This window comes from Symphodus melops (genome assembly GCF_947650265.1).
Source record: "Symphodus melops genome assembly, chromosome: 18".
Taxonomy (NCBI): domain Eukaryota; kingdom Metazoa; phylum Chordata; class Actinopteri; order Labriformes; family Labridae; genus Symphodus; species Symphodus melops.
The window spans coordinates 15,211,356-15,239,225 of NC_136708.1; the positions used below are offsets into that span (position 1 = coordinate 15,211,356).

At 39.7% G+C, this 27,870-nt stretch overlaps 1 protein-coding gene across 6 annotated transcripts in view; it reads left to right on the forward strand.

Annotated features, from left to right (window-relative positions):
- The window catches only part of csmd3b (CUB and Sushi multiple domains 3b), a 311,217-nt gene that overhangs the window by 194,171 nt on the left and 89,176 nt on the right, over nt 1–27,870 (forward strand). For 5 of the 6 annotated variants that reach the window (XM_079368618.1, XM_079368619.1, XM_079368620.1 and 2 more), the window contains 6 exons: nt 109–186; nt 3,734–3,821; nt 3,990–4,114; nt 14,090–14,211; nt 23,074–23,177; nt 23,811–23,923. In XM_079368618.1, coding sequence (XP_079224744.1) covers nt 109–186; nt 3,734–3,821; nt 3,990–4,114; nt 14,090–14,211; nt 23,074–23,177; nt 23,811–23,923 — 630 coding nt within the window. The remainder of the gene's footprint in view (nt 1–108; nt 187–3,733; nt 3,822–3,989; nt 4,115–14,089; nt 14,212–23,073; nt 23,178–23,810; nt 23,924–27,870) is intronic. The other variant, XM_079368623.1, reaches the window with a different exon arrangement.

Below are 27,870 nucleotides of genomic sequence, written 5' to 3' on the forward strand. Positions count from 1 at the left end.
ATTTAAAAACAAAAAGAAGAATGCCTTTGCTCAGTCTTATTTTTGGTTAACTTTATCCGGTATGTTTTCTGATTTTCTTCTTTTCTGTGTTTTGTTCTTCCTCCGCAGTGAAGCGATCAGTAGATTTTAAATCGCGAGGCGTTAAATTATTTCCTGGCAAAGACTCCAGCAACAAGTTTTCAATATGTGAGTTCACAACTTAATGTCACTCTGGCTAATGAACTAACATGTGATGGCTTGGTTTTGGATTTATCTCTGTGTTACGGTTTGATTGTTCTTTTTACTTTTTTTTTCCAAAGGCTGTTAGTTTCAACACGTTTGTGAAAAATGTCGCGTTAGCATTGACGACCATAAATTAGTGACTGTGACATAGCACGAAAAAACAAACTTTTCAAATTTAAAATTTGGCATTTTTGACACACAAATGTGTAAGAAAAAAATTCAACAGCCTTTTATAGGAGCATGCCTTTGCATTATTTGTGCCTAATGTGCTTTTGCATTTTTGTTTGTGTTTTGTCATGGTATCTTCGTTTATGCATGCATATTCACAGCGTGCTTGGATATATATTTATTCATGGCTTTTTCTGATAAGCTTTATCACGCTTTGGGCTTGTTATGGGAATGTGCATTTGCTGTGTTATTGTTTACCGCCCCCTTCCCTGCGTCTTCTTCTTTTGATTCGCTCATCCCTCTCTTCTCTTCTTCTCTGACTATTTACTTGACTTCATATTCTCCCTTTAAACACATCAGTTGGAGCATCAGAACAATTCTTGCGTTTAAGACGACTTATGTCCAAGAGGTCAGCACCAAATTTATATATCCAGAAGTGCATTCTCACATTGTGTTGTAGTATGATTGTATTGAACCACACACAGTGAGCAGCATTTGAAAGCGCTAAAGTGGCTTTAGAATAACAATTTTAAACTGATTGGTTAACTAGATGAGGCCAACGTTTACAAGTAGAAAAAAGTTTTCTGTTAATTGACTGCCCTTCTTTTTAAACTGAAACCATTTCTTTTCCTAGATGTAAGAATGATTGTCTTCAGAGTCCAACTCAATTAAAAATGTTAGCGGCGCTAATGGTGCACAAGTCATTTGAGGCACTGTCATGCAAAACGGGCTGCTTGATTTTGTATTTTATTCGACCCTCACAGAGACTGACAAAAAGGAAGACGTTTTCCTTAAAAAGAGCTGCACCTTTTTGTATTTAACATCTTAAATCTTCCGGTGCTCACTTAAAGCTCACATCGAGTAATTTAGAGTTATTTTACTACCAGCTCCCTCTTATTTCTTTTTCACCACTTTGTCTCTTTATTACCTCTACTTCTCTACTCTTCTCTTTACACATTATTAAAGTGCAGTAGTTATTCATGTTTCCCTACTTCAATCACAGCAACACAACTCACATCAACCCAGAGGTTCCTAAATGTGTCAATACTCAACATGCATATACATATATTAGCATTAAAGGACATAATATGAACAAATATAGTTACATCATAACAAAGGCACACTAATACATTCAAAATGATTCCATCTCGCTCTCTCAAACACACGCACACTAAGAAGGTAAAGGTCTCATTTGCCCACGTTGTTAGATGGTTTGCATGCTTGCTGCTAATGATGCTTATTAGAATTGTGTTGTTTATTTGTTTGCTTGTTTTTTTCTATTTTATGTATGTGTGTTTGTGTCATCTCGTATACACAGAATGAACTAGACGAAGTGCTCATAGCTCATTATATTTTCATTAGGTTTCTTGGACAGGTTGGTGAGTCATGGTTTAAATGTACAGATGTGAATTTCTATGTCCAATAGTCTGGTTTTAATTTGCTCTGCTCCGACTGGTTTTATCTCTCCAATGAAGCACAAAACTGCACATCATTCTGATAAAGGAACATACTTCTTTTATGTCTGTTTTTTTCCCATATCCGCATGTCTTTATATGTGTGTCAGTTTCTAACTTTTTTTGTGCATGGTTTGTGTGCACGAGCGTGTTCACACAACTCTGATACTGTTACCAGTCCCTCTGTTATGGTGTTAATAGTCCAGATGGTCAAATTAGCCGCTCCAACAAAGCAACAAACTATCTACTCAAACACACAACCACACACACACTAACACACACACCAACCACCTGCTGGGCTTGTTGATGGGGACTGAACATGTACATGCATGTTAGTCCGATAGCCTGAACAGCCTGGGTGATTGTGAGAAATTAGAAATGGGCAGTAACGTTGCTTAGGTTGTTGGAGTTCTCTGTCTGCATAGTTGTTGAAGAGAATTCAAATTGAACTTTTATTATCACTTTTAACACGTTTTGTTTGGTGACGTCTGCCAGAACAACACATCAGAGAAAGAGTCTGACCACTAAAAGCCCCGGAAATATTGGATCGGTCTTTAAATAATGTGATGCTCAGTGATTTAGACGTGTAGTTTTCGATTAACTAACTTGTTTTGTTGTTTTTTTCGTGAGGTAAGCAGTTAACATTCTCTCTTTATTTCTTCCGTTTGCTGTCTGTTATTAACCTTGTTTTTTTGTTTTCTTTTTTGAGCTGTAATCTGAGCCAAATATCTGTGAACATGAAGCAATCACATTACAGCGGCATGATGACCGGTTAAAGATCAGATCAAAATTGCGTGTTGAAAACATGAAAATCAATAATAATCAGCATTAAGAATATTGTATCCTCTGCCCATGTCGAGCAAAATGTTGTTCCAGGATGGTCCCTTTATAAATGATATAAAGGGACCAACAGACTGCCCTCACATTGTTAGTCTTTGTGAATAAGCTTAATTCAATTCTTCAGCAAAGTTCCTGATGAGTGTTCTTCTCTCATCCAAACATCAGTTCATGCATTTGAAATTTGGAAATACACCACAGGGTATTTTTTTTTTTTTTTATAGCTGCAGCAAATAAACACATCAAGACATGTTCTCCCTCTGGTGATGTTCCACTCACATCAAACATTAGTAAAGCATAAACAACAGCAAACAAATACAAAACCTCAAATTGGCCTCATTTTACATTCATTGGTGTGAATGAAACACAGCAGTTTAGTAATGTAATTAGAAACAGAAAGAGACAGCATGCAAAGGCTTTTTGTCCAGTGCATATTTGTTGCAGTGTCGCAGTCTCAAAGTGTACACGACTGTCTCTTGCGCCTGCGGTGTAACTGATTGTTACCAGATTAGCTCTTGTGCGTCTGTGATAATTAAGATTATATCTGTGTGCAGCATGTTCTGCCTGCCTGCCTACCTGACGCCTCGCCCCTCCTTCTCTTTATATCCCCGTCTGTCTCACCTGTTTCCACCATCCACCTGTTTCCAGCTCCCTCGTTTGAATGAGTGGCGGAGCAGGCAAGCTTCCAAAATCTAAGAGCTGGAGAGAGTGGAGAGCTGGAAGAAGTCTTGTGCTTAATGCTATCAATAGAATGACTGACTCAGACAGGCTTTAGAATCATGCCAGTGTATGGAAGCTGCTGAGATGTGGATTTTTTTGCACAACAGCCACACCAAAATTAGTATCAGTTTATTCATGATCATTTTTGGACTGTAGCAATTGGTTTTTGTAAACTCATGAAACATCCTTTTAGATGACTGGCTGCTTTTCAAAGAGAGATTTTACCTTCTGGAGCAAATCTTGCTTTTTTCTTCAGTAAGTCTTGTTTGTGTTTTTCTTTCTTCTTTTTTTCTAACCTGTCTGGCCACACCTCTTCATCTCTTCCTGTGTAGTAAATGAAGGTGGTGTGAGACAGGCGTCTAATGCTTGCCCTGACCCGGGAGAGCCAGAGAATGGAAAACGCCATGGCAATGATTTCAGGTGCAGTATCCTATTCACAAGCATGCACTCAGGGACTTTAAATCACGTTTATATTTAGACATACGGTAAATTCACAAGCAAATACAAACCTTTTGTTCTCCTTTGCCTGTGTAGTTCACTTCCTGTCTTATCTCTGATTTAAAAATATGTCTTTGTGTTTGTGTGTAGTCTTGGCAGTGTGGTGCAGTTCACCTGTGGAGAAGACTACGTTCTTCAGGGAAGCAAAACCATCAGCTGTCAGCGAGTGGCTGAAGTCTTTGCAGCCTGGAGCGACCACAGGCCAGTGTGCAAAGGTAAGAAAGAAAAAAAACCCAGCATGCGTCTGCGACAGCACACAAATGACTGTCTCCACTATAACAGACCCAGTTTGACAGAGACCCCCATCTTACCCAGATGGTGCTTTCACATAAAAATGTCACAATCTTCAGGGGAAAGCTGCATAAGTGAATGCAAACAGCTGCATTTTTCTCCTGATAGCCCTCTTATAATTTTTCTATGACATGAAATCCAGGTGAGCTGATGTAAGAACACAGCAAGGTATCATCGGGATAATTCAGGAGTGGGAGAGGGTGACGTTTATTCCCTGTGATCGATGCATGATAATAGACTGTATGCACGCAACTGTTGCCACCTACGTGCGATTAATAAAATTGCTGCATGACGTTTTCTGTTCGCCAGTATGTTCTTCTCCACACGTTTGTTGATGTTGTGCTTAAGTGATTAAGTGAACGACAGGCGCCACTTCCACGCAGTTCTTTTTACGTCACGTCTCTTCCCTCGGGAGACGTCCAACAGGGATTGTCTCCCATTATGAGGTGAATGTGTGAACGACCCAATATGGAGGATTTCAGCGGCGGCCCTCCTGAAATTCTCAGGCGTGCGTATATGAAAACCGCTAGAGTTTGTAATCCCAGATGTAAAGATAAGAAGCACAACTTCCCATGTCCAGACCCGTAAAATGTTTCCAGCACCCTTACCTTGTCCTCTCCACCGTGTGAGTTTGTGTTGATCAAGACTGAGTTTAATCTTGAAAATGAAAACCAATTCAGCCCAGATCGGCTGGTTGTGAAATCATTAAACGTAGCACTTCAGCAGTCTATTGTTTGCAGCGAAACACACCCTCCCTCACCCCCACAATATGTACTCAAAAATACGACTGTGGGAATCCCCTTCAATCCCAGCATTATTATTTAATATACAACACAAATAATACCAATCATCATCAAAATCTGCTCCTACCTCCAGCTCAGTGAAAGCTACATCCATATTTTATGGCTGTATTTACATGTGGACAGTTGTGCGTTTTTCTTCACATCTTTAAGTGCTCTGATAATTAACACACTTCAGACATTCATTCTTCAGCCTCCCCTCACTTGTGCTGGTTTCACAGCTGGCACCGTTTTCAATCCCACATTTGCAACACACACACATACATATGCACAGAGAGAGTGAGTCTGAGAGAGAGAAAGAGAGAGAGAGAGGCCGTCTGTCGTGTTAAATGCCAAAGTCGTTTATCATGTCTCCCTTCACTAGGCTTCAGACTGTGGCCGGAGACACATACTTTAACATAAAAACCAATATTCACCGGGTGTGTGTGTGTGTGTGTGTGTGTGTGGCGGGGAAGAGGCAAGAGAGGTATTTTAACATCCAACTAATTAATACTAGAGATATAGAACAGGAAGTAAGAGTATGCACGGAAAGAGAAGAAGGATAGGGAAGGGGAAAGCTGAAAAATGTCACACCTACTCTGCTTAAATTACAGCTTCTGAAAGTAAAACTCACTCTATCCATCATGAGGCATTAGCATATGAACACCTCTTAAATAAAAAAAAAATCCAAGAAAAGTAACAGTCTTGAAAACAGATTTAAAGTTTCATGAACATAACTTACAGATAGAAGCGTTAAACTTCTCCATTTGAGTTTCACCCCAGGACGAATTTAACCCTAGACAATGATTTCACCATGTGAATTTATTTTTATTTTTTTTATTTTATAGGCTAACTTGTTTCTTTCTTTCTTTCAGTATATTATCCCACATAAATCAAAAGGTGTCTGGTAGATCGTCCTGTGAATATTAACAAAAGATGATTGTTTCATAGCCTACTGCAGTAGAAGAAAGTCTCATGTCAAAGTGCCCGAAATGTCAGCCCTCAGTTTTTTCCATCAATACTATGTGTATATTTGTTGTAACTCTTGTATCAGAGGAGGAGACTTGCTATGGCCAATACAATAATAGTTCTTCATATTGAAATCTGAATGTGAATAATGTGTAAGCAGTATCTCTGGGCACAGTGCATGGTCAGCCATATAGAAATCTTCCGGAAATCCATAAGGAAACCATATGTTGCTGGGAACACCTGGGCAGGACAGACGCTCGGCAGCCCTGGGTCAGGCACTCTCTCCCTGTGGATAAAGGACACAGTCTAGACACAAGCCTTGGCTTGCTTCTTTAGTGAAGCAGACACACAAGGGCACTGACTTTCATTAAACTTTTTTTCTTAGCATGGCATATATCCTCAAAGAAGAGAGGAACCCGGGCCAGTACAGTTTGGATATGAGTGCTTCTCAGGGGCTCTGATTGGTCCCTGCCAATCAACCTTATTATCCGACACAATTATCAGAGATATTATAGTGCTGATACCTTTTGATCGGCTCTCTTAGATTGCTAATGGCTATGAGGGATTCATCTTCACTAAATAGCTGTAATGAGCAGTTTAATAAAGCTACTAGCATTAAGCCAATCAAGTCTTGCATTTACCTGCATGTGATGATGGGCTAAGCTTCCCCAAAGGGAGACTGGCAATGACACTAAACGTCAGTGATGTTGTCCCCTGAGGCAGGGTACAGTTAAAAAGAATGACCTCCATCACTTAGAAACAGAGCTGTCAGTGGGCAGTCTACTGTCAGCAGTCAGCATGTCTCTTTGAAGGGAAAGTATGTGGGCAGGAAGGGACACTCTCACCGAGCTACTGTAGCTTCTGAGTAGCAGGTGTGTGCATTTTTAAAGCCCTGTTGAATTTAAAACAGAGCGGCTGGTATTCCCTGCACGAACGACTGCTCAGAGAGGAACTTTTTTGACAAAGCTGTGACAAAGTGCACCGTCCTACTCTGTGGGTGTTGCTAAGTAACGAGTGATTCTGTGCTAGTTGATCTTTGTTATTTAAAGCATATCACGATGGAGGGGACCATTACTCCAACGTGGGGCCCCAATATAGGATGCACTACATCCATTTTTGCTACCCTGAGCTAAAAGGCAAACAGCAAGAAGCTATTTATGATATTAATTCTCTCACTTCATGACATGATCTCTGACAAATCTACCCACAGCCAAGAATGCCATTAAAGTATTCACAAGGTGTTTTTTTTCTGTCTTCTTTTTATTTTAACTATCCTTGGAGTAAAAGAGTGATTTGATGTATCTCTGCCCTATATTGGTGAAACAGAAAGACATCCATCTTCAAAAATCCCATAAATCCCAGGATAAACACAGCGAGGTTGCTTGAAGGACAACATTTATGTTTGACTTAAATTCTGTTGGAAACATTTCTGAGGCTTTATTTGTATTATATACCAGGGTCTTTTAAAAGAGAAAACAAAAGAAGTAAACACAAGCATGCGTAGACATTGTATAAAGCTTTTTAATGCTTGAACTGGGTTGGTTTGGTGTTGGTGGCTGTGCTAAAAAAGCATTTAGAATAGAGACTCCTCTACTCCTCTATTTTTAAACCTATTCACAAAAATCCATTTCCCCTTAGGGACAAAAAAACAATATTGGAATTCTGAAAATATGAATGCCTGAGAGGCAAGAGAGGAAGAGGCTGGTTTAGAGCTAATAGACTGTGAAAGAATCGACTTTTTCATCGTTTAGGTGTCGGGCTGTGGCTCTTAATTTGACTTGTTTTGTTCTTTACCCTCTCTGGCCGTCATCCTCTTTGGCTATTCAGCAACCAGGATATTCCCATCATATAGACATATGCAAACAAAAAGTAGGGACATTTGAATCTGACTGCATTATACCAACAGCAAGGGCTTGTGGACTAATTCACCTTGTACATTTGGCTAAAATAAGAAGTTTTAACTTTAAGGAGTAGGACTAACTTAAGTAGATTACTACAGTATCAACATGGACTTATAACATATACAGAGATAGTTTTTCAGTTGCTCCAAATTGCAATTATAATTTAAGTTCATAGCATGTTTAGTACTGTCAAATCCAAGCTTGATCCGGAAGCTTGATCCATGACCTGGGTGACTAAGATCCTACACAGGCATCCAGTAGTATTGTCAGTAGACTTTCTTTGTGAACGGGATATTCTAAGCAATTTTCACTGTGGCACCCATGTGGTCTTCCAGTGTCTGGAAAAATACAGAAGGTTAAATACCTGTTTCAATAGAAAAAAAAAACATGTAGTTACCCAGAGTGTTTGAAGAGGGAGTCTGAGCTGGTGGGAATACCAGTGCAGTTTATTCCAAAAAAACATTGTGCTGCATCTGCATGAAAATAAAACCCCATCTGATCCACACCACTCCATCCGCCTTGAAATAAACATGTTGATTTTAAGACACAAAAAAAAACATCAGGACCTGCTGGATCTCGGTTTGCACCTCTGTGCAGGCACATGGCAATAAATAGATATTTTGGAATAAGCTCCACACGTAAGGTTGTGTCATAGAGCAGAGCAGCCAAGATGGTTATTTAAAACAACTCCATTGAGGAAACATAATGTTCTCCTTATTAAGCCCCCTTTGTTTCATCGTGTTAGACTAAAAAGGAACAGAGGCTGTGTCTAACCGAACACGGCTCAGATTTGACCTTTGCATCCAGACCAGCCAATAGCTAAAGTGGAGACCCATAAATAACGAGTGACGGGCAATCTGTCAGTGAGCATCAAGCCAGCTCACTTATTAAAGGGTCAGCTCTGTCAAAACACTTACTACAGCAAAACGTGTTTTTTTGGAACATTAGAGGAAAATAAAGACAATGTAACTTGAAACTGTGCCCTTCATGTTGACACACAAACAAGAGAGAGGGAGGGATGGAGAAGTTATGACTTTATTTGCTACAATTAAACAATTTAAAACCTAAATAAATGAGCTACAAGAGCCATTCCATTTCAATGTCATTCTGTCCACTTTTGTAAAACTTGATGAGACATAGAGACAAAGAGAGTGAGAGAAAGAGTCCATGTGGCACCTTGATTAATGGACAGATGGCAAGGCCACAGAGCCAACTCGCTCTGAATGTGTGCGTGTGTGTGTGTGTGTGTGTGTTTATGGGTGTGTGGGTGTGTGTTTTTGAAATTCAGGGGGAACCAGCTGATCTGCCTGAATACACTGACTCAAGGAAGGGTGCTACATGTCAACTGTATTCACACATATGTTGACTTCAAACTGAAGAAAAAAAAAATCAATAAATACAAGTTTGTGTGTGTGTGTGTGTGTGTGTGTGTGTGTGTGTGTGTGTGTGTGTGTGTGTGTGTGTGAAGGTGTGTGTGTGTGTGGGTTTGTACCCATTAGAGCTCTAACCAGAGTCAGGGCCATGTGAGCGCTGTGTGCCAGCCTAATGATGTCATCAATCATTCTCTGTGTCCATTGGTCAATCTATCTACTCCTGTAGGCAGCCTCTTAAAACAGCATGTTTGACCATCCTGATGAAACTTCTGATCTCTAATCTGATCCAACACTTTGATCTGGGGTTCATTTTTAACACAAAAAACTTTGAAAATGTTTTCAAATAGTTTTCTGCTAAAGTTTTAAGAAATGTTATTACTTGACAGTACACACATTCAAAATTGCTTGACTACAAATGTTGTCATATTTTAACAAGGAGAACCTTCAGTTAAAAGAAATTGATAGTCTGACAAGTTACATTTGTATTCTTGTTATCAGTATTGAAATAGAGGACAACCTTCTCGCCCTTTCTGTCAAAATAATGAGTCCAGATTTTCATTTACGTCTACCTGTCTTGTTAGTTTCCCGTCATCATCAAGACATTTCCTTTTTATGGGATTTTCCATTCATCATTTGTTTACTACGACCACATCACACAATTGTTTATCATAAAAATACAAAAGAACAAAATTAAGCATTCGAAAAATTCCCTCTACACTTGTATTTTAGTTTTATACTACAGTTTATTCGTAGAACAGAGCTTGATACATGGCATAAACATGGCATGTGGGAAACATCTTGATCGGGTCACTAGGACCAAATATGTAGTTTTACCCAAGAGAACATTGCTGGTTCAGTAGTTGGCGGTTTTGAAATAAAACTGTGTTGTGCACTGTTGGAAACTCACCCATATGATTCGATTTTTGTCTTGTTTTTTGTTTTTGTTTTTTTGTCCCAAAAGTCTCTTAACTCTCTCTTTGTTCGGGATGCAGGGTCAGGCAGATAATCTGGAACATGTAGGGGTTAAGTGTCCTTGGCGTGCTCCAGCAGGTATTGCTGTATGGATGATTGAACCAGAGCCCTCCACTGGGAGGACAACTCACTAACCACAAAAGGCCATCCGCTGAGAAAGCAGCAGAGATATGGACCTTGAGTGTAAGGACGAGATCAAAGTGAAGGCAAAAGTTATGAGATTTTGTCATGCTAGAATGGAGAACTAAGACAAAACAGTGCTAGATTGAACACTGAATAGATTAAAATTCAGTCCAAGAAAACATTCCTCCACGCAACCTTCTCAGAGCTCATGGGGTGCATCAGTTTTGCTCTGAAGCCATAAAACAGCTTTGGAAAAGTGTGAGCAAGGGCATTTTGAGAACAGGCATTGGCAGTGTGATCCTTGCCTGAAACATCATTTAATTTGTGTCTGCATCCCAACAGTTTCTGTCAGTGTGCATGTTGGTGTTGGAGTGAGAGTGAGAGAGCACGAATCCTCAGGAGATCTAGCTGATCTGAATTCTTAAGCTCAAGAGAGACTGTGTTGTTTAACACACACACACACACACACACACACAAACACTCCTACACACAGTCCCACTGCAGTTCACGTTAAGAGTAAGGCCATCAAATGGTTCCTTTTTTACACTGCATTTACACTATGTTGTGCTTAATTTTCTATTTTTATATTGTCTTAAGCCAATGATGCTTTACTTCATGTTTGGTTACAAACCTTTTGAAGTACAAGAAAAAGCGTGTGGTAGGTCACATTAGCTTAACCATGAAGACAAGGAACTTGTGACTGATTGAGAGTTGATGAAAACAGTTAAAGAGGACGCTACAATGTCTCATGTTAAAAGATTAAGGTTTATTTTGGCTTTTCAACCGAGACATCAGTGAGTTTTTTTTTAAACTAAAATTAGCCATTCAGAGGTGCACAGGTCTAGTATCTTGAATTCGATGCACCTAATAAGACAAAAATGCAATCAATGCAATATTAAATTCTTAATTAAATTCTTAAAATTCTTTTCTTCTGCATTCATTTAACAGCCTTATTCCGAGCATTCAGTTAGTCTTGCCTATGGGCTGCCTTTAGGACTGGATAGACGTCCGAATATTTTTATTGTGATCTACACTTCATCATCACCTCAATGATAATGAAACCCTTTTGGCTTGAATCCCTCTGTACTGTTAGATAGCGTAAATAATGTTGAGAGGGCAACAAAAAACAGACGCAGACACAGTAAGACAGAGAGGCTGTCAGAGGGAGCAAACAAGCTTAAGGAAAGTGCTCTCAAAAGTTCTGCATCCAAAATCGTACTTAGAATTCACACATCACTTTCATTAAAGATGTCGTCCTCAATGATGTAACCAAACAGAATTAAAACAATCTTTTTGGTCATTGTTTTTCAATTTTTCTGGCCTACAAATTCAACTTTTACACATTATTTGTTCACATTTTCTAGCTGCAGTTAGAGATTTTTCTTGTTATAGAAGTTCAAATAACTGATCTTAATCGCCCATCAGAGCACTACATTTCTCAGCTTTGGAGATTTGCAGCCAATTTTTTTTTTTCAAGATGTTTGAAACCAAAACAGCACTTAAAGAGGAGGATATGAGACTGAGTCAATTGATGTGTAATGTAGGTAATCATGAGCAGCTACTGCTTTTCTAAAAGACATTTAACTTTATTATATTATACTTTTATATATGTATATTATTCAATTATACAGTAAAGTGTTAAACTATATATGTCATTACATCACAGGTTTTGGAGGTTTTCTCTCTTTTCTTTAATTTTCAGTAACTCTGCCATTTATGTGGCATTTTGTGTGTGTGTGTGTGTGTGTGCGTGCGTGTGTGTGTGCGCTTGTGTGTGTGTGTGTGGTAAATATAAGCTGAAAGGGACAAGAAGGACATAAAGAAAAAATGAGGTGCATGAACTTTAAGAGCGAATGAAAGAAGGATCAAGACACAGCAAAACAAAAAGGTGCACAGGCAAAGTCAAAAAGGCAGACCCAAAGATATGGGTGGACTTTGATCCCGCTGATGATGTCTTTGCTCCTCTGGTAATTCTGGTGATAACTCTCTTGCACATTATCGCTATAGCAACACCGTGCCCATTCTGCTGTTGGCACAGCGATGGGGCGGCCATTCGTTCTGGCCACGCTGATTGAGCTGTCACCGCCCACGCATACACACATTGTAACATTGACGCACACACTCTTTCGGACATGTAGATAAATCATTTCTCATGTGCAACCCAAACACGCACACACGCACACAGACACACACCCACGTAAACGCTCATTTCATCTCTTTGCATCTCTTTGCATCTTTCACTTTTATAAATTGCAGCGAGCTGAACACCAGAGAAGGTCAAGCAAAGATGCATGAAGAATTAAAGAAACGAGCATCTACCAGGTTCATTCAGGGAAAATGTAGGCAGTGATCCAGAAGAGAGAGAGAGAGAGAGAGAGAGAGAGAGAGAGAGAGAGAGAGAGAGAGACACACACAGGCAGGAAACATTTAGGGTTGTCTCTGAAGGTCTAGTTCTTACACTCTCTTCGAGTACCTTGCTGACACACCCCATTACACGCATAAAGGGATGCACACCAGACAAACTTTGGTTTTATTCTTTTACAGTACTTGTCCCTTGCATGCTTTCTTTGTCACTTTAGCAGCGAGGAGTGTGTTAATGTGAGAGCTTGACATTATAAATTGTGTTTTGCATGGTGAGTATTTATGAATTATGTAATGCTTTTTTATGCATCTTCACTTGTAGGTTTGCTAAAACACAATAAACTACCTCTATGTGCCTGTGTTTTCTTTGTTTCTTAAGCATGACCATATCAGCATTGATACTTTTGTGCTTTTGTTTTTGGGTTTTTTTAACTCGTGCACGTGTTCGTGCATGTGCCTGCATGTCTGTTAACTGTACGCGTTTCTGTGGCCTACCGCTGAACAAACTAATTAAGGGAACAAACACTGCTTCAAACCAACCAGAAAATTACCTCCCAACTCTATAACAGGACGACCCAAGGACAGACGAGAAGGGTTCTCTATCACATCCAGTCAGAGCACAGGGCCTAATAAAAGGCCAGGCGGCTTTATCGAACAGCTAGCATGTGTCATTCTCAACACCCCACTGAGTGTAGCTTAGGAGTGAGGGTTTATGAGCTTGTATGACTTTCCTGCACAAGTGCCTCCGTACAGTAATGTGGAGTTGTATTCAGAATCTCCAGTCAAACCATGCAAATGTTGCTTCAGTACCACTGGCTAACCAAATGAAGATGCATTTCTAAAGTTGACAAAACCTTTGTCTTCTGTTGTATGTAATTTACAGTAAATTGTTGTTGTTCCCAGGCTGTGTAAATGTTGAAATGAATGTAATTATTACCCTGCTAGTTGTAGCAAGTGGTTGACTTCCAATAGATTTTGAGAGTAAATTGCTGGTGAGTGTCTCTATCAGTCAATGCTAGCTATTCCTGTGGTATTTCACAGCCAATAGCTCCCAATTAAGCACTACTTTCCAGGGAGATGTCTCTGACAGTATCAATAACATCTTTCTGACCTTCTGTTCCTCTTTTGCGTCGTCTCTGCACTTGAATCTTTCCCTCCTTTTCCTCTGTATTAGTGTCTTATTAAATTGCTCTTACTACATTGCTACTGTGGCCCTCAAGTGCCGAATTGTGCTGTTCGAGTTTTTTTTTCTGAGAATCTCTGGCAAAGTTGCAGCTTAATAGTTAAGTTGTAGTCATTATTGTGTGGTGTCTGTGGTACAGTGACTCAACAGAGAACAATGGCTGTTACTAATACCCTTAGCTGGAGTTGTTCATTATAACAACGGCATTATGTTTTGTTTTGTTTTTTTCTCTTCACAGTGAAGACATGCGGCAGTAATCTTCAAGGGCCGTCAGGAACGTTCACATCTCCTAACTTTCCGATTCAGTATGAGAGCAACGCACAGTGTGTGTGGATAATTACTGCTTCAAATCCTAATAAGGTAAATCCTCTTTTCTTTGTCTCTTTATTCCAATCTACCAAACACACTCTCACATTTAAATTGATGTTAGAGGGAAAAAAATAAACATTGTATCTTATTATCTTGGAAATAAGTAAAATATCGACTTTTTTTGTCTTCTCAATTAAAAGTCTATTGTGCAAATAGATCAGGCAAAGGCTGAACAGTCCTACCTTTATTTGCAAAACTGATATTTTTAAGTAGGTCTAATCAGAAATGCACTCATTAAGGAGCTTGAAGGGAGCACTCTGAGTACATTAGTACTGTACTTCAGTCAGCCAACCCCGACAAAGTGCATTAATTGTAATGTATTGTTCTGTAAATGCAAATTTGCAGAATTTACAGAGTTGGCATTTGCATTCGGGCTGTTATCTCATTTCTCCCTGCAATTGTACCTGAGCAAGACGCAGAGAAAATGTGGGGGGTAGACAACTCCAACTCTAGCCTAAAGGGAAAACTAAGTACAAGTGAATGATGGGACAGAAGTGGAGCTTATAAAATGTTAAACAAGCAAGAACAACATTGGCAGAGCAAGGGGCTTACAGTCCATGTCATCTTAAAGTCTGTCTGACTGTAAAAAGTGTGTTGGAGAAACTTAACGGTAAGCTTTAGTGAGACTGTGCGTGTCCCAGCTCAAGTCCTGAACTTGCTTGCAGGCTTTGTTCTATTTAAATGTTATGCATTTGATACAATTTTAACCTGATATAATCAAGCAGTTCTTACAGGCTTTTACAGAGTTAGTTTAGAAGAATCTTTACATAATTGAAATGAGGTGATAATAATTCATGTTCGAGGTGCAGCAAATTATATGCTATTCACAGCACATCGGTGTCTAATTTTGTGTGATTGGTTAATCCTACAGAGGGGCAGGCGATAGGCTGGGGGTTAGATGGATGCCCGCCATTGGTTGCTTTCTTTCCCAGGAGAAATCTGATTGGTATTCAGGGGACACATCCTTATTCTACTCAGGGTCACTGTGGTGACCGCTCTGTTGTCAACGGCAACACCTGCGTCAGCACCATAGAGACACACGTGCATACAGTATATGCGTACTCTCACAAACACATTTTACATACAGAGCTTTTGAACGCCATTACACACAAACACACAAACACATAGACTTTGTTCCTGCTCGGAACCTTTGTCTCTCCTTTTCTCCCCTGACTCTCTCACACGGCTCTCCCTGTCGCTGCCCAAGGCCTCTGGTTTATAGCCTAGAGCAATACATTCTCAGCTAGAGGCTGCACTGTGTATGAGACTGTAAAAGGCTTTGCTAAAAATGCCCCTCTGCACTCTGTGGGATACTTGCATGTAAGGAAATAAAAGGAAAATGTGTGCTTTGTGCATGTATGACATTGTAGATATTGTCCTAAATTAAAAAGAGATCAGCCGAGGTTACATCATCTCTTTTACCGTATCATCATCTTTAACTGTAATCACCTTATCTTCTCCTTATGTTCCATGTGATATCATTTCTCTCATTGAATAAAAAATGTAGCTTAGAATAAAACGTTACGCTTATCTTTCATCACACAACATCATGAATACAATTTGTCATGCAGCGTACTGAATCATAGAGCCTTCATTCACTGCATCGCATCACACACTGTACAAGACTTGTACAACATTACACACAAGGCCTTCGGGGATCCTTAAATTTGTACATCACCAACCTGAAGAGGATGGACATCCATTTAGAGCAAACATACTCAAGCTGCCCGAGGGGCAGAGACACGTAATGCATGAACCACGATGTCCTTGGTTCAACTGAGATGATCCTCCTTTTTTTTCCTACCTTAATTCATCTCTACCTCTAACTAGACCTTATAACACAAGAAGTGGGACATACACAAGGCTTAACTCCTGCTGATCCTAGTTTGCTCTTGTACCTTTTCAATTTAAAATATAGTTTAGAAAACTGGAGGGAAAGGATAAGCATTCCAAGCCCACTGAGTCAGAGCCACTTGAGTCGATTGCTTCTAGACAGAATACAGTAAGAAAATAAAAAAGAATAGCTTTTTGTTGAACATAATCCTTGTAGATCACTCATCTATGCTTTTGGGTATTCAAGGTGCTTTGCAAGTAGCTCATGTTCCCGGCATTCTTTGTGACCAATAAAGTGGACATGACCTGGAACAGAGGCCAACCAGATGGGGGTTAGGGTTCTTACTCAGCCTTCAGGGAGTCAGCTCATGTCCAAGAAGACCTCTATGTTCAAACGTGTTATTATTGGACCGCTTCGATTTCGAAATCATAGACTTGGATCCAGTGTCAAATGGTCACATTCATCAGCGGGCACAAACAGAAATTGAGGATTATTGATGTACTAAAACCAGTTATAAAGCCAGATGAACTTAGAAAGTGGGAGGTAGCGATGACTATGAGAAGGAGCACCAAATCATTTAAATTAAATCCTGGTAATATCCCACCTCAGTTCTTGTCCTTAGGAAATTCATGTATTCTAAAAGACACGTCAAGAACAACATGGAAGAGCGCGTCTGTGATGAAGATCTTCGATAACCATCTTTAAAACTTTAAGATTTTCTTTGCTGAAAACATATGCATTAATTTGTTATAACATAGAACAATCATGTCGAACTTATTCTTCAAATCATGAAATAAAGAAATACTTCTTGGATATGTGCTACGTCTTCAACAATTGGATCATTGTTCTTCGAAAAAGCTGTGCTCGAAGCTAACTTCTTACATTTCAGTATGCATTTATTTAAATGGGGAACAGAAAATGTTTTTACCCTATTAATAAATTGGAAAGTAAATCAAATAAATGGCTTGCTTTACATCACAAGATGATGCAGTTATGATCAATTGCATCATTGCAAAATACATGATTTGGTTAACAGACATTTAGGCACATTTTGCTGAGGCTTTGCTGCCAGGTGTTTCTGAGGGCATATTTTAGTTTTTATGTTGACAAGTATACTAAGGAATCTCATTTAGTTGTAGTTTCTGATTAGCTGGCATAAGGTGATTGTAGACCCAGAGACATTTCATGTGGATTTGCAGATAAATGTAATAGTTCAAAAGCAGGCTTATGTTGTGCAGGTGGTGGAGGTAAAAACAAACAGCGGGGAATTGGCAGGTAAACATCAGGTTACAGGCAAGAGCAGAAAGAGAGCGCTGATGATCTGGCGAACTGCAATAAAAACCTGTCCTCAATTAGGAGGCTGATGAGGGAATGAGGGGCAGCTTAGTGGACACGTCGAGTTGATCTCCTGAGGAGAGAAGCCAACAAAATCTACAAACACACACCTGGAACCTGAAAAGACAGAGTCTGAGGAGGAGAAGAGGGTCATGATTTAAAAAAAAAAGAGTCCACTCATTCCCCACTCCCACCAGCAGAACATCATGTTACACTGCTTGTGCACGTCTCTACTTTTTCATCCTTTACTCCCTATCCCCCTATCTTATTCTCCTTTTTCTTTCTTTTTCACACTGCCCGTCCCTCCTCCTCCTTCACTCCCACAGGGTCTGTCCTCAGAATTACCCTGATTCTTCATTAAAGAGCTTGCCTGAAACCATCAAATTACTATAGCGGGAGAGGAGAAGACAGAAAGGGATGGTGTGGAAAAATCTGTTTTTCACAGTTTTACTTAACCCTTATATGTGTTGCAGCTTTTCCAGGCCTATTCCACATTTGTCTTCTTCTTGTATACAAAAAAAGTAAAGGGACAAAGGGTTTCTATAGCTACAGCTTCTACTTTCTCTTCCTCTCTAAATCTGTTTCTCTCTTTCCCTCCTTCTTCCATGACTGCCTACCCCTCTTCACCTCCTCTCTCAGGTTAAGTGTTAATGGGGTTCTATAGCTCTCTGATGTTATTGCTTCATTTAGTTTTGGCAGAATGGGCCTTTAGAGCCAATTCATTCTCTCCTGTTCTCATTTAACCTTGGGGAAGGCATGACGGTATGGCCATATCTAGACTTCTTCCCCACCCTTCCCTTTTCTTCTTCTCCTTTTTTTCCGTGTGAAATCAGCCTATCAAAGCACTTTCTTCATGCAATCTGTTTATGATGCCGCATAAGGTAAGAACTTGGGGTAACTGTCTGTCTGTCACTAATACAGTCAGAAACTATCAGAAGCATGAAGGACCAACAAATCCATTGCACACAGGGCAGATATGTATAATAAAAGGCAACACTGAATGAATAGTCTAGGTGGGTACACAGGGAAACCAAAAACTTACCAGGTCAATTAAAAAAAAAAAAAAAAAAAAAAGTCCATATAACAAGCTTTGGTCATATGTTAGTTAACTCCCAAGAAGAATTGCTGGAACGAAGGGGACTAACTTTAAATGGAGAGACAATCAGGGGATAACAAGAAGCAGGAAAGTCACATCAGGGCAGCGTGGCACAAGGCGAGAAGACAAGAGGAGCAGGATCTGGAAGAAGATAGAGACAAGGGTCAAAATAAGAGAGGAAATGACAATAACGATGAAGATGAGTAAACACAAACGACAAAAAACAGAACTCGGGTACATTAAATGTAGTGTGTCACACATAATGCAATAACATGCTTATGCTACGTCTTAGAATGTTATTGGACACAGCATTAAGTATGAACTGGCTTTGCATACACAGTGAACATTTGAATACAAAGTGTAAGCATAACCAAGAGGAGCAGTGCAGTGCTGTCATGCTGCATAACACCACTCTGACAAACACAGGAGAAAAGTATTACAATAACATTCATTTAGAAGGGTATGTTCAGCTTTTGCTTAGATTCATTAGGACTTTTTCACAGCTATTACATTCAGTGATGCCCTGTGGATCTTTAGAAATGAAACAAGCACACCAAAAAACATCTCTCCTCTGGCATTTTTGATAGCTGTAAGGCACTAAATGCCATGCTTTTTTAATCTAATGACAGGAAAAATAGAACAGCACTGCAATATATACAGAACGTATTTTACGGTGCAATAGTTGCATAGCAACAGTTAAAACCAGACATGGCTCTTCAGAAAGGTTTCTTTTCGACTTTATATCTAAAACAGAGATTTATTTTGGTTTCAGCTCAATGAAACTGAAGTAAGGGGAAAACACTAAGTTGCAGCCGGCATTAGCCATCAGTCTTCATCAGCCAAAAGCTCAGCTCTTCTCGCTATGGCACAATATACACTGTCAAGCAGAATACATGTTCAAGTGGTGCGGATGGCGGAGGGTTCGCTGTCAGAGACGATCTATTGTTCTCGACTCGATCGGTGCCCCCTTTACATCACTGAGTCTGCGGCTCACCTGGTGTTTCAGATATTGCTACCACAACTGTGTCTTCAAGGTATCCTTTGATCTTATTACAGTATGGACAGGGAGGAGCCTCCCCCACCTCATTGTCTGCACGACAACCATGGGAAGTGCTTTATCAAGCAGAAATCCAATTCTGTCGCCTCATTGGCTAGAAGCCATAGATGGATGGAAAGAAGGATTGCAGCGGCCAATTAGAAAGGGAGAGACAGTGAAGGCGACAGCAATAAAGAGGAGAATAGAGCAGCAAGAAAGATGGAGGAGAGTGGGAGAAAGATGGATGTTTCCATGAACACCAAGCTATTAAGAGAAGAGGAGGAATATGTTGAGTTTTCAGTTTTATCCGTTACACACATGCATTAAAAATAAACTGGAGGGATACTGATGCACACACAGTCAGTAATGAGGTTCCTATTTAAGTTGACTTCTCTACAGTCTGTTCACACTAAGACCCACACAGACACACATGCATGAGCCCAGTGTAGTTTGATTCTAGCTGTGTTTAATGCTGTGTGAACAGTGCTGATGTGGCATTAGGGGGTTCTGTAAAGGACATATACAAGGAGATGGATGAACCAATGTGCACCATCAAAGCACACTGTTCTGTCCTTATTCAGTGCATAGCCCAACAGTTCCCGGCTCCAAATAAGGCAGCTTGGTCAATGATCAGACATGTCAAAGAATGAAGGTCAGGGAGGTCAGGGGTTATGGATGAATCACAAACAAAGGACCCTAATCCATATATCTTTAATTCGTTCATCTGAGTTTGTAACATCTGAAGTTTTGGGGTCAAATATGTGATGACAATAAGGGAGTCTAAGTATCTTGCATGTGTGTATAAACCATGATCTTTTCCATGTCCATTCTTTAAATGAAGTTTTGTTCTTCATCTTTTTTTTATTGGATTCTGTTTATTACCGGTACTTTGAAGTCTAACATGATGATAAACATTTGTTTTGCAAATTTGGCCGAAAGTCTTGTGCACATGAAAATGTCATGGAGTCGTACAGCTGCAACCATTGGTGTCGAAAAATAAAGTCACTGAAGAATTGCAAAAAAGTGCATTTCCACCTCTTGTCCATTTTGTATTTCTACAGAAAAGATAAACATGTTCAAAACCTGGTTCAAAAAGAAGTTTTCGTCTCCAGAACCTATTTATTTCAAATGCACCAAATGCAAGCAAAGTGGCTTAAAGCCCACCTCAGCTAAACCTCTTTATCTGTTTCTAGAGGGATTGACACTTCGGTTGACAATCAGCATTGCCTTCATAAGGCCTTTTTAGAAGCTCATGGGGATATCACTAAGATTGCATCCATGCTTTGTACAGTCTATGAGTGGTACCAAAGTGGTCACATTTTGAAGTTAAATACCACTGACCAGTCTGTGCTGTAAGTGCAGTAAGAGTGAAAATGTAAAGGCTGGAAGGTCGTCATTACAAAACAAACATAATTGTTCAGCATTAATATTGTTAAAACATATTCTCCATCACAATCAACTTAACCCGCTATATGTCGGATCTGGTCTTTCCTTGGGATACAATAAGTGAAACAATTCTCTACATACTTTATACAGGTGTATGTGTTTCAGTGTGAAAATGTTGACTAGGTAATTAGAAAAGACACATTAATCTTCATAAAGCCGTGCCTTTCTGCGTGAGCGAGTGTGTTCCTGTTGTAGTGTGTGAGCCACTTCGTATTTACTATACTGTACGCTTGAGTGTTTGTGCGCCGCTGTGCGTGTGTGTGCTTCCCTGAGAGAGTTTAGCAGGTTTGTAGGTGACGCTTTAATCCAATCTACTGCCTTACATGCAGATAAGACTGAGTCAGCATCGGGAGCAATGGGCACATTCCTGCTTCATCTTTGTTGCCCCCTCATTTAACTTCACATCAGGTGATGGCTTGCAAGGATGTAATTTTGTTATTGCTGCGTCAGTTGTTGTAAGTAATGTCTTTTGTACGCAAGAAAAAAATCAGGGGACAGTATCAGATAAGCAGTTAAACAGTTGGTGAGTAGAACTGCAGGGCCATTGTTTTATGTGCTCAGCGTTCATTTGTTCCCTCTTTATAAACAGATCCAATGGTTAAGGTCACTTTAAGGATAAGCTGTTTGTGCTTCAACATGCACACAAGAGATATCATGTCTCTAGTTCTTCAGGTTGCAGATAGTGAAGAAAGAAAAAAAAGAAAAGAAAACAACTAAATTCATGAAGTCTGAGTCAAACAGAATGTCTGAATACACACTACAAAAAAAAGGAGATGCTCAGAAATAATACAAGAAGGATTTGCACATAAATAAGCTCGCCGTTACCTCACCAGCAGACAGCAGACTGAGACCTGGATGTTTTTGAAGTCCTGCTTCAGAATATTGAATCTGGAAATCTGAAAATGTCTCCAAGGAAAGTGGAATAAGTATAGGCAGAGTAGGTTTACATTCTTCTCCCTGAGGGTCAAGTCCAAAGTCTGCTCTAAAATATTCCAACACTGTACATTGCTTGCATCAAAGACTTGCTCCTCATGACCCCCCACTTTTCTCCCTCCAGCCTCCTCTCCCCCCGTTCTGTCTTCATTCCTTCTCCCTCTTCTTAATCATCTTTATCTCCTCTTCCCTCTCATCCTTGTTTTCTTTCACCTCTTCCTCCCCCTCATCATTTCTGTCTCTGTTGCTGCCAAATGTGTTTCTCTCTGGTCTCAGATGAAGAAAAAAAGTGTGGGTTTAATAATTCCTGATCAGAGATCCCAGCTTCCAGTGCAGCGAAGGAGCTGGTCCTCAATCACTCTCTTCCTAGTTCTTCTTGCTTCAACACAGACTGTAATCACACCACATTGTGTGATGAGATAATAAATTCTAATGATTCACCTTTGATCAAGTGTTATTCCAAGGGAGGGGAAATGTGTCTTTGATACGGTTAGAGGAGAAAGTCTGGACTTAAAACCTGCTGTGGGGCATTTGTTGTTTGTGATTGGGGTCAAAGTAAGAAATAGTTTGTGATATATATATTTTTTAATTTCTGATTTCTTATAAGCAATGCCTTTCATTATAAATAGTGTAATCAAAGAAAAATCCTATATTATTTCTTAATATCATCATTGCATTTACAATTTCTTACCAAGCCTACCGAGCCAAGCATGTTTGGGTTTCTTAATAATGTTGTGCCACAATTTTAGAAAATAAATAGGGAAAAATAAGCTGTTATATAAGTGGAAATCCACCTGTTTAAAGGCATGATATGGAGATGAAAATCTGCATTTCAGGAATTAGGTAAAAATGTCTGCAGATGACAGATGATTTTTTCCCACATATTGGCTGTTATAGTCAGTTGTAGATATTACCGTGCCGTTTTAGATCCTCTAAACTGACGCGTTTTAGATTTGGATCAATTTTCATCCCACTAACCGTGATTCTGAAATGTTTCATGTTAGTCAGTCTGTATGATCTGCTCTCTCTACTTTTCCTTCCTCTGGATGTTTGATGGACTGACTTGACTTCACCTTCATATGAATTATACATCTGACTGACTTTAACTGGGTGGAAGTGAAAGAATATTTAACCTGACATGTCTGCCTGTGTGTTTTTGTGGCTGACCTTTAGGTGATTCAGATCAACTTTGAAGAATTTGACCTGGAGATTGCCTACGATACTCTGACTATAGGAGATGGAGGGGAGGTGGGAGATCCTACCACTATACTACAAGTGTAAGTATGACACTATCCTTTTACATATGGCCCTTTGCCATGAAAAAAATCAATTTGACTTAAGTACAGTATCATATTCCTCTATAAGTCACGTGTGAAAGCCTACCCTGTATCAAATCTCTAACAAATACCAATTTTTATTTTTGTAGTTTGTCAATTTTCTAATTGTTTGAGCCAGCGTTTGCCAACTCACTTGAAATCCTTCATCTCCTTTCTTTGCAATTAGTCCCATCGTAGAACAGAGGTCTGTAATGTGTGCTGCACTTAAAAAGATGAACAGTGCTTGAATTTTAAAAAACACTTTGCAGTGCCCAAAAGGATAACAGATGTTGAGCTTTTACAAAATGGATGATTTCAATTCACTTTGGAGTTGGTCACTGTTAACTTTAATGCCTAAAAGGCGTCTGGAATAACGCTGGATAGTTTGAATGTTCTCTGAGCCATTTGTTTTCCTGCAGCAGCATTCAGCAAAACCAAAGCATTCAATACTAGCACTGAATACTCATGCAATTTGTTCACACCCAAAGCACTTGAGAATTTGATTATGGCTATGATTGAAGTGATGGAAATGATACTTTATGTAATGATAATGATGATTGCATTGATTGAATGTCAATTCATTTTATGTTCCAGCCTCTCAGGGAGCTTTGTTCCTGACCTGATAGTCAGTATGACCCACCAGATGTGGCTTCACCTGCAGTCAGATGAAAGCGTTGGATCCATAGGATTTAAGATCAACTATAAAGGTAAAAAAATAAAAGATAAGAAGATGAATGGAGAGCTATCACTTTATGTGTGTGACAGGGCTGTAAAAAATATATTTTTAACAGAAATATATAACAGCTCAAATGATGTTTAAAGGAAGAAATATGACAGTTGAGCTGCATGCTGTGTTTAAAGATTGCACCATGTAATTCATCAATAATTGATACTGAAGCTCTTCCAGATTTAACAATGTAATTGGAGCAAACTGATCAAATGCTGGACGCAAACATTTGGGGCATTACAAGTATTTTTGTACAAGTAAACATCCACTTCCCTAAAACCAGCTGCAATAGACTAGTATAGTGATGACGTATTGTGTACGCCAACCCAACAGAAATGGCGCCAGTGGTTCCTACGAGAATTAGCCTATGGGATTTTTGCATTGGATTTTGGATGATTGCAGAAAATACGCTCTGTGTCAAAGACACGTTTCTGATGCGTAGCTGTTTTGTTCAGCGGGATAATCTTTACAGATTAACACCATTTTTATGAAGTTTGAAGAGTTAAAGCAGCTGAGAGAAGTAAAAAGCTAACGTTGTGCTAAAGCGAACTACATCACGGTTGGCTGATTTTGACGTCACAACTGTTAAGCTTCACCGATCTAATCAGCGGTTTTGACAAGCTAGCTAAACCGTAGTTTAATAAGTTGTTTCTTCACCTAATATTTACAAAAGCTCTGAAAAACATGAGTAGAGGCTGTAAGGTGGATCAGTGAGAGAGTTCCCAGTGTGATGACGCTTAATCTCCCTGACAACCACTGTAGTTTAGCTACTTTTAAGCAACCACCATTTTAAGTACATGTAAAAACTTTAAAATTCACAATTGGGGGTCTTAGCTCACGTAGTTTATCTTGTCTAACAAAACGTCAACATCTCTTAAGCTTGTGTTAACCACAGACCTTATTTCAGGCGTCTCAACACAAACCCATTCTAAATCCCCATTGACTTTTCGAGTTATAGGAACCAAAGCTTACTCACTTCCGGGTTTTAGGACTCATTCCGGTACCAGTCTATACCCTAAATCCTACAGTATGGATGTGGGTTTGAACATCTTGCTTACTGCACCAATCTAAAGAATGGAAAGACTTTTTTTTTCACAGATGACCATGCAGAATGTCACAGAGAAACACTTTATTAGTATCATCTATAAACAGATCAAGAACTTAAGCTGTCATGTTTGGTGCACCATAAATGAAACACAGAAAAAGGAGCTCTGCTGCAGAAATAAACCCTGAATGCCTCATTTGGTTGCCATCGTCTGCGGATTTATTGTCATAATGAGGTCACAGCTCTGTGTCAGGCTTCTGCTGCTGATGGGACAAATCGCACATTGTTTAGATATACTGTATTTTCGCCCTCTAAGGCCCTTTGGCTTCAGTTTGAAGCCCAGAAAAGACATTAAAATATGGGGAATAAAAGAACAAATAATATGTCATCAAACGACAAGATTTGTGTGGTTTTCAATTGTAATTTTTAATTCTACAACAGCTTAGTAACTTCACAGAGAAGTTCTTTGAATTCCCAGTTCAAGATTCATGTGTTTGAGTGCTAACTCCATCACCAACATGATTTACAGTAAAGGTGGGTGCTTGTTGTATTAGTGAAACACTGCATGTGATCGATGTGTATCTGAGACAGAAAAAGACGGAAAGAAACCAGTGTGTGCGTGTAGCTGTGTGTGTGTGTGCGTGTGTGTGTTTGTTTCTTAAGATCCCGTAGACCTTGGCGATGAAAAATAAACATTATCAGTAACGCCAGCCTTTCTGCAAAGTCATCCATGCACTACACAATGTATGTGTGTGTGTGTTCGACAGGTCCTCCATCAGTCAGCCAACGAAGCTCCACCAACAAGTCACTCACCTCTTTCACTTTTCTCATTCTCTTCCCTTCACTCTCTGTCCGTCTCATTTTTCCTCATTAACGGTTTTCTGCCCCCCCCCCTGTTTTTCAAAAAAAAAAAATCCCAACCTCTCTTCTCTCACCTCGTCTCCTCTCCTCTCCTCTTCTCTCCTGTCCTCTCCTCTCAGCTGACCAGTCCTGAATCTCTTTCTCTTTTGTACTCTTTCTCTCCTCCTTTCTTCTCCTTATCTCTCCCTCTCTCTCTCTCTGTCCCTCTCTTATTCTTGTCACCAGTCATCTATTATTAAAGCCAAGGTCAACAACCTGGCAACACCGTGACGCCCTCTGTGTGGCACTGCATACAAATCACACACGCTCACACACATGTTAGCCAGATTTCTTGAAACAGCGATCCTTCAGTCTGTTCTGAATCATGTCACAGCTGTGAACTTTAGAGGCCACTTAAACATTATCAACATCATTTCATCAAGTTTCAGTCATCATAAATATGTGCCTACACAAACAACAAAGAGGTTTCACTGAGTCTCTGAAAGCAAACAATCTACTTTCATTTATCTATGTGTGTGTGTGTATGTTTATATGCTTATTATTGTGAAATATGTGCACTTTCCAAACAGATTTGCATCAAATTGGTTTTGTTCTTTGAGTCCAGCACCAATAAAATGGGGCCTCAGTGAGTTATTTTAATTTTCCCTGATATAAGACTATTGCCTCCATAGATTAGATGGAGTGCACACTACAACCGCAAGTCGATCTGACTCCCCATGAAATTATCAGTTTAAACTAGTCACCACTCACAGGGTAGGATTACAATATGTAATTTTTTTCCCAAGGACATTTTTGAATTAATCACATGCTAAAGTTTTAAATGATTGTTTGTGTCAGTCTTGAACAAATAAGCCCATGAACAGCACACGGACGAAAGAAGTCTTTAGCTCTCTCTTGAATCATTAAAATATATAAAATGTGGACATTTTTAAAACAATATACTTGTAAAACACAAAGAAGGAAAATAACTGTTCAGAGTTTGCTTGTTAGTGTGGGTGCAGAGGGGCCTGTTCTGTTTTGAAAGTCTTCTGAATGAAGTTAATACCCTACAGTGATGTGTTTTCAACTTTGTCAGCAATATTCGTCAAAAATGAGGGTTTGGTTCGTGTGTAGTTCGAGCGACGATACACAGAGTGAACCTTTTAGTTTCCCTCCTCCTGTTGTTTTTATAATCAGCGATTCTGTTGCAAAAGTCTGCTTGGATTGTTTCGGAGGCCTCTGAGGGGCCACAGCAGAATCCCATCACCACAGCTCATCTTTTCTTTTTTGAACTGTAACGGCGGCCACAGAGTGGGATTTTCAAGCGCCGCCATTGCTTTCTATAATTCAAATGAAGCAGCTGCCAATTGGATTGATGCGGGATTCAACACTGCACACAGAGTAAACCTTCTGTTCCACTTTGGAACCACAGCTGATTCCTGCCAATTTAAACAGACACAGGTGTTCATTTCGCCTTTGCTCATCTCCTGCTCACTAGCTCACTGCTTTTTGACCATGGATATGGCAAGTAAAGAGCTTATTTGTCAGCTTGAATACACTATGAGATGGGCAGTGGTTTGTCACAGAGCTTAGTCGGAATCACTTTGTAAAATACATGACATTATCCTTATTTAGAGTCCAAATTCAAACAGTATGTACTGCCTGCAAGGTATATAAGTCCATATACAGGTTTTTATTATACCCATGCCTTAAGTTATGACAAATATATCTCATTGATTGCTAAACATTTGCCTCACCTCTCTCTTTCCCATCATCTCTTTGTGCTATAAAACGTGTGAATGGTGGCACAGGCGATGAGTCATTCGTCAAGATTCTCATTTTTCTAGTGCATCATTCTGTCCCATCACACCGTGTGTGTAGCGCAACACTCTGCGGCGTAAACATCAAGTGCTGCTTCACAGCCAGCTGTAGACTAAGTCCAGGTGGCAGATGTGTTCATCTCATGACAAACAGTTCTCTTTATCTGCAACGCTCGACATGCTGGATGTTCCCAGCTTTATCTCATAACACCCTCTTAGCCT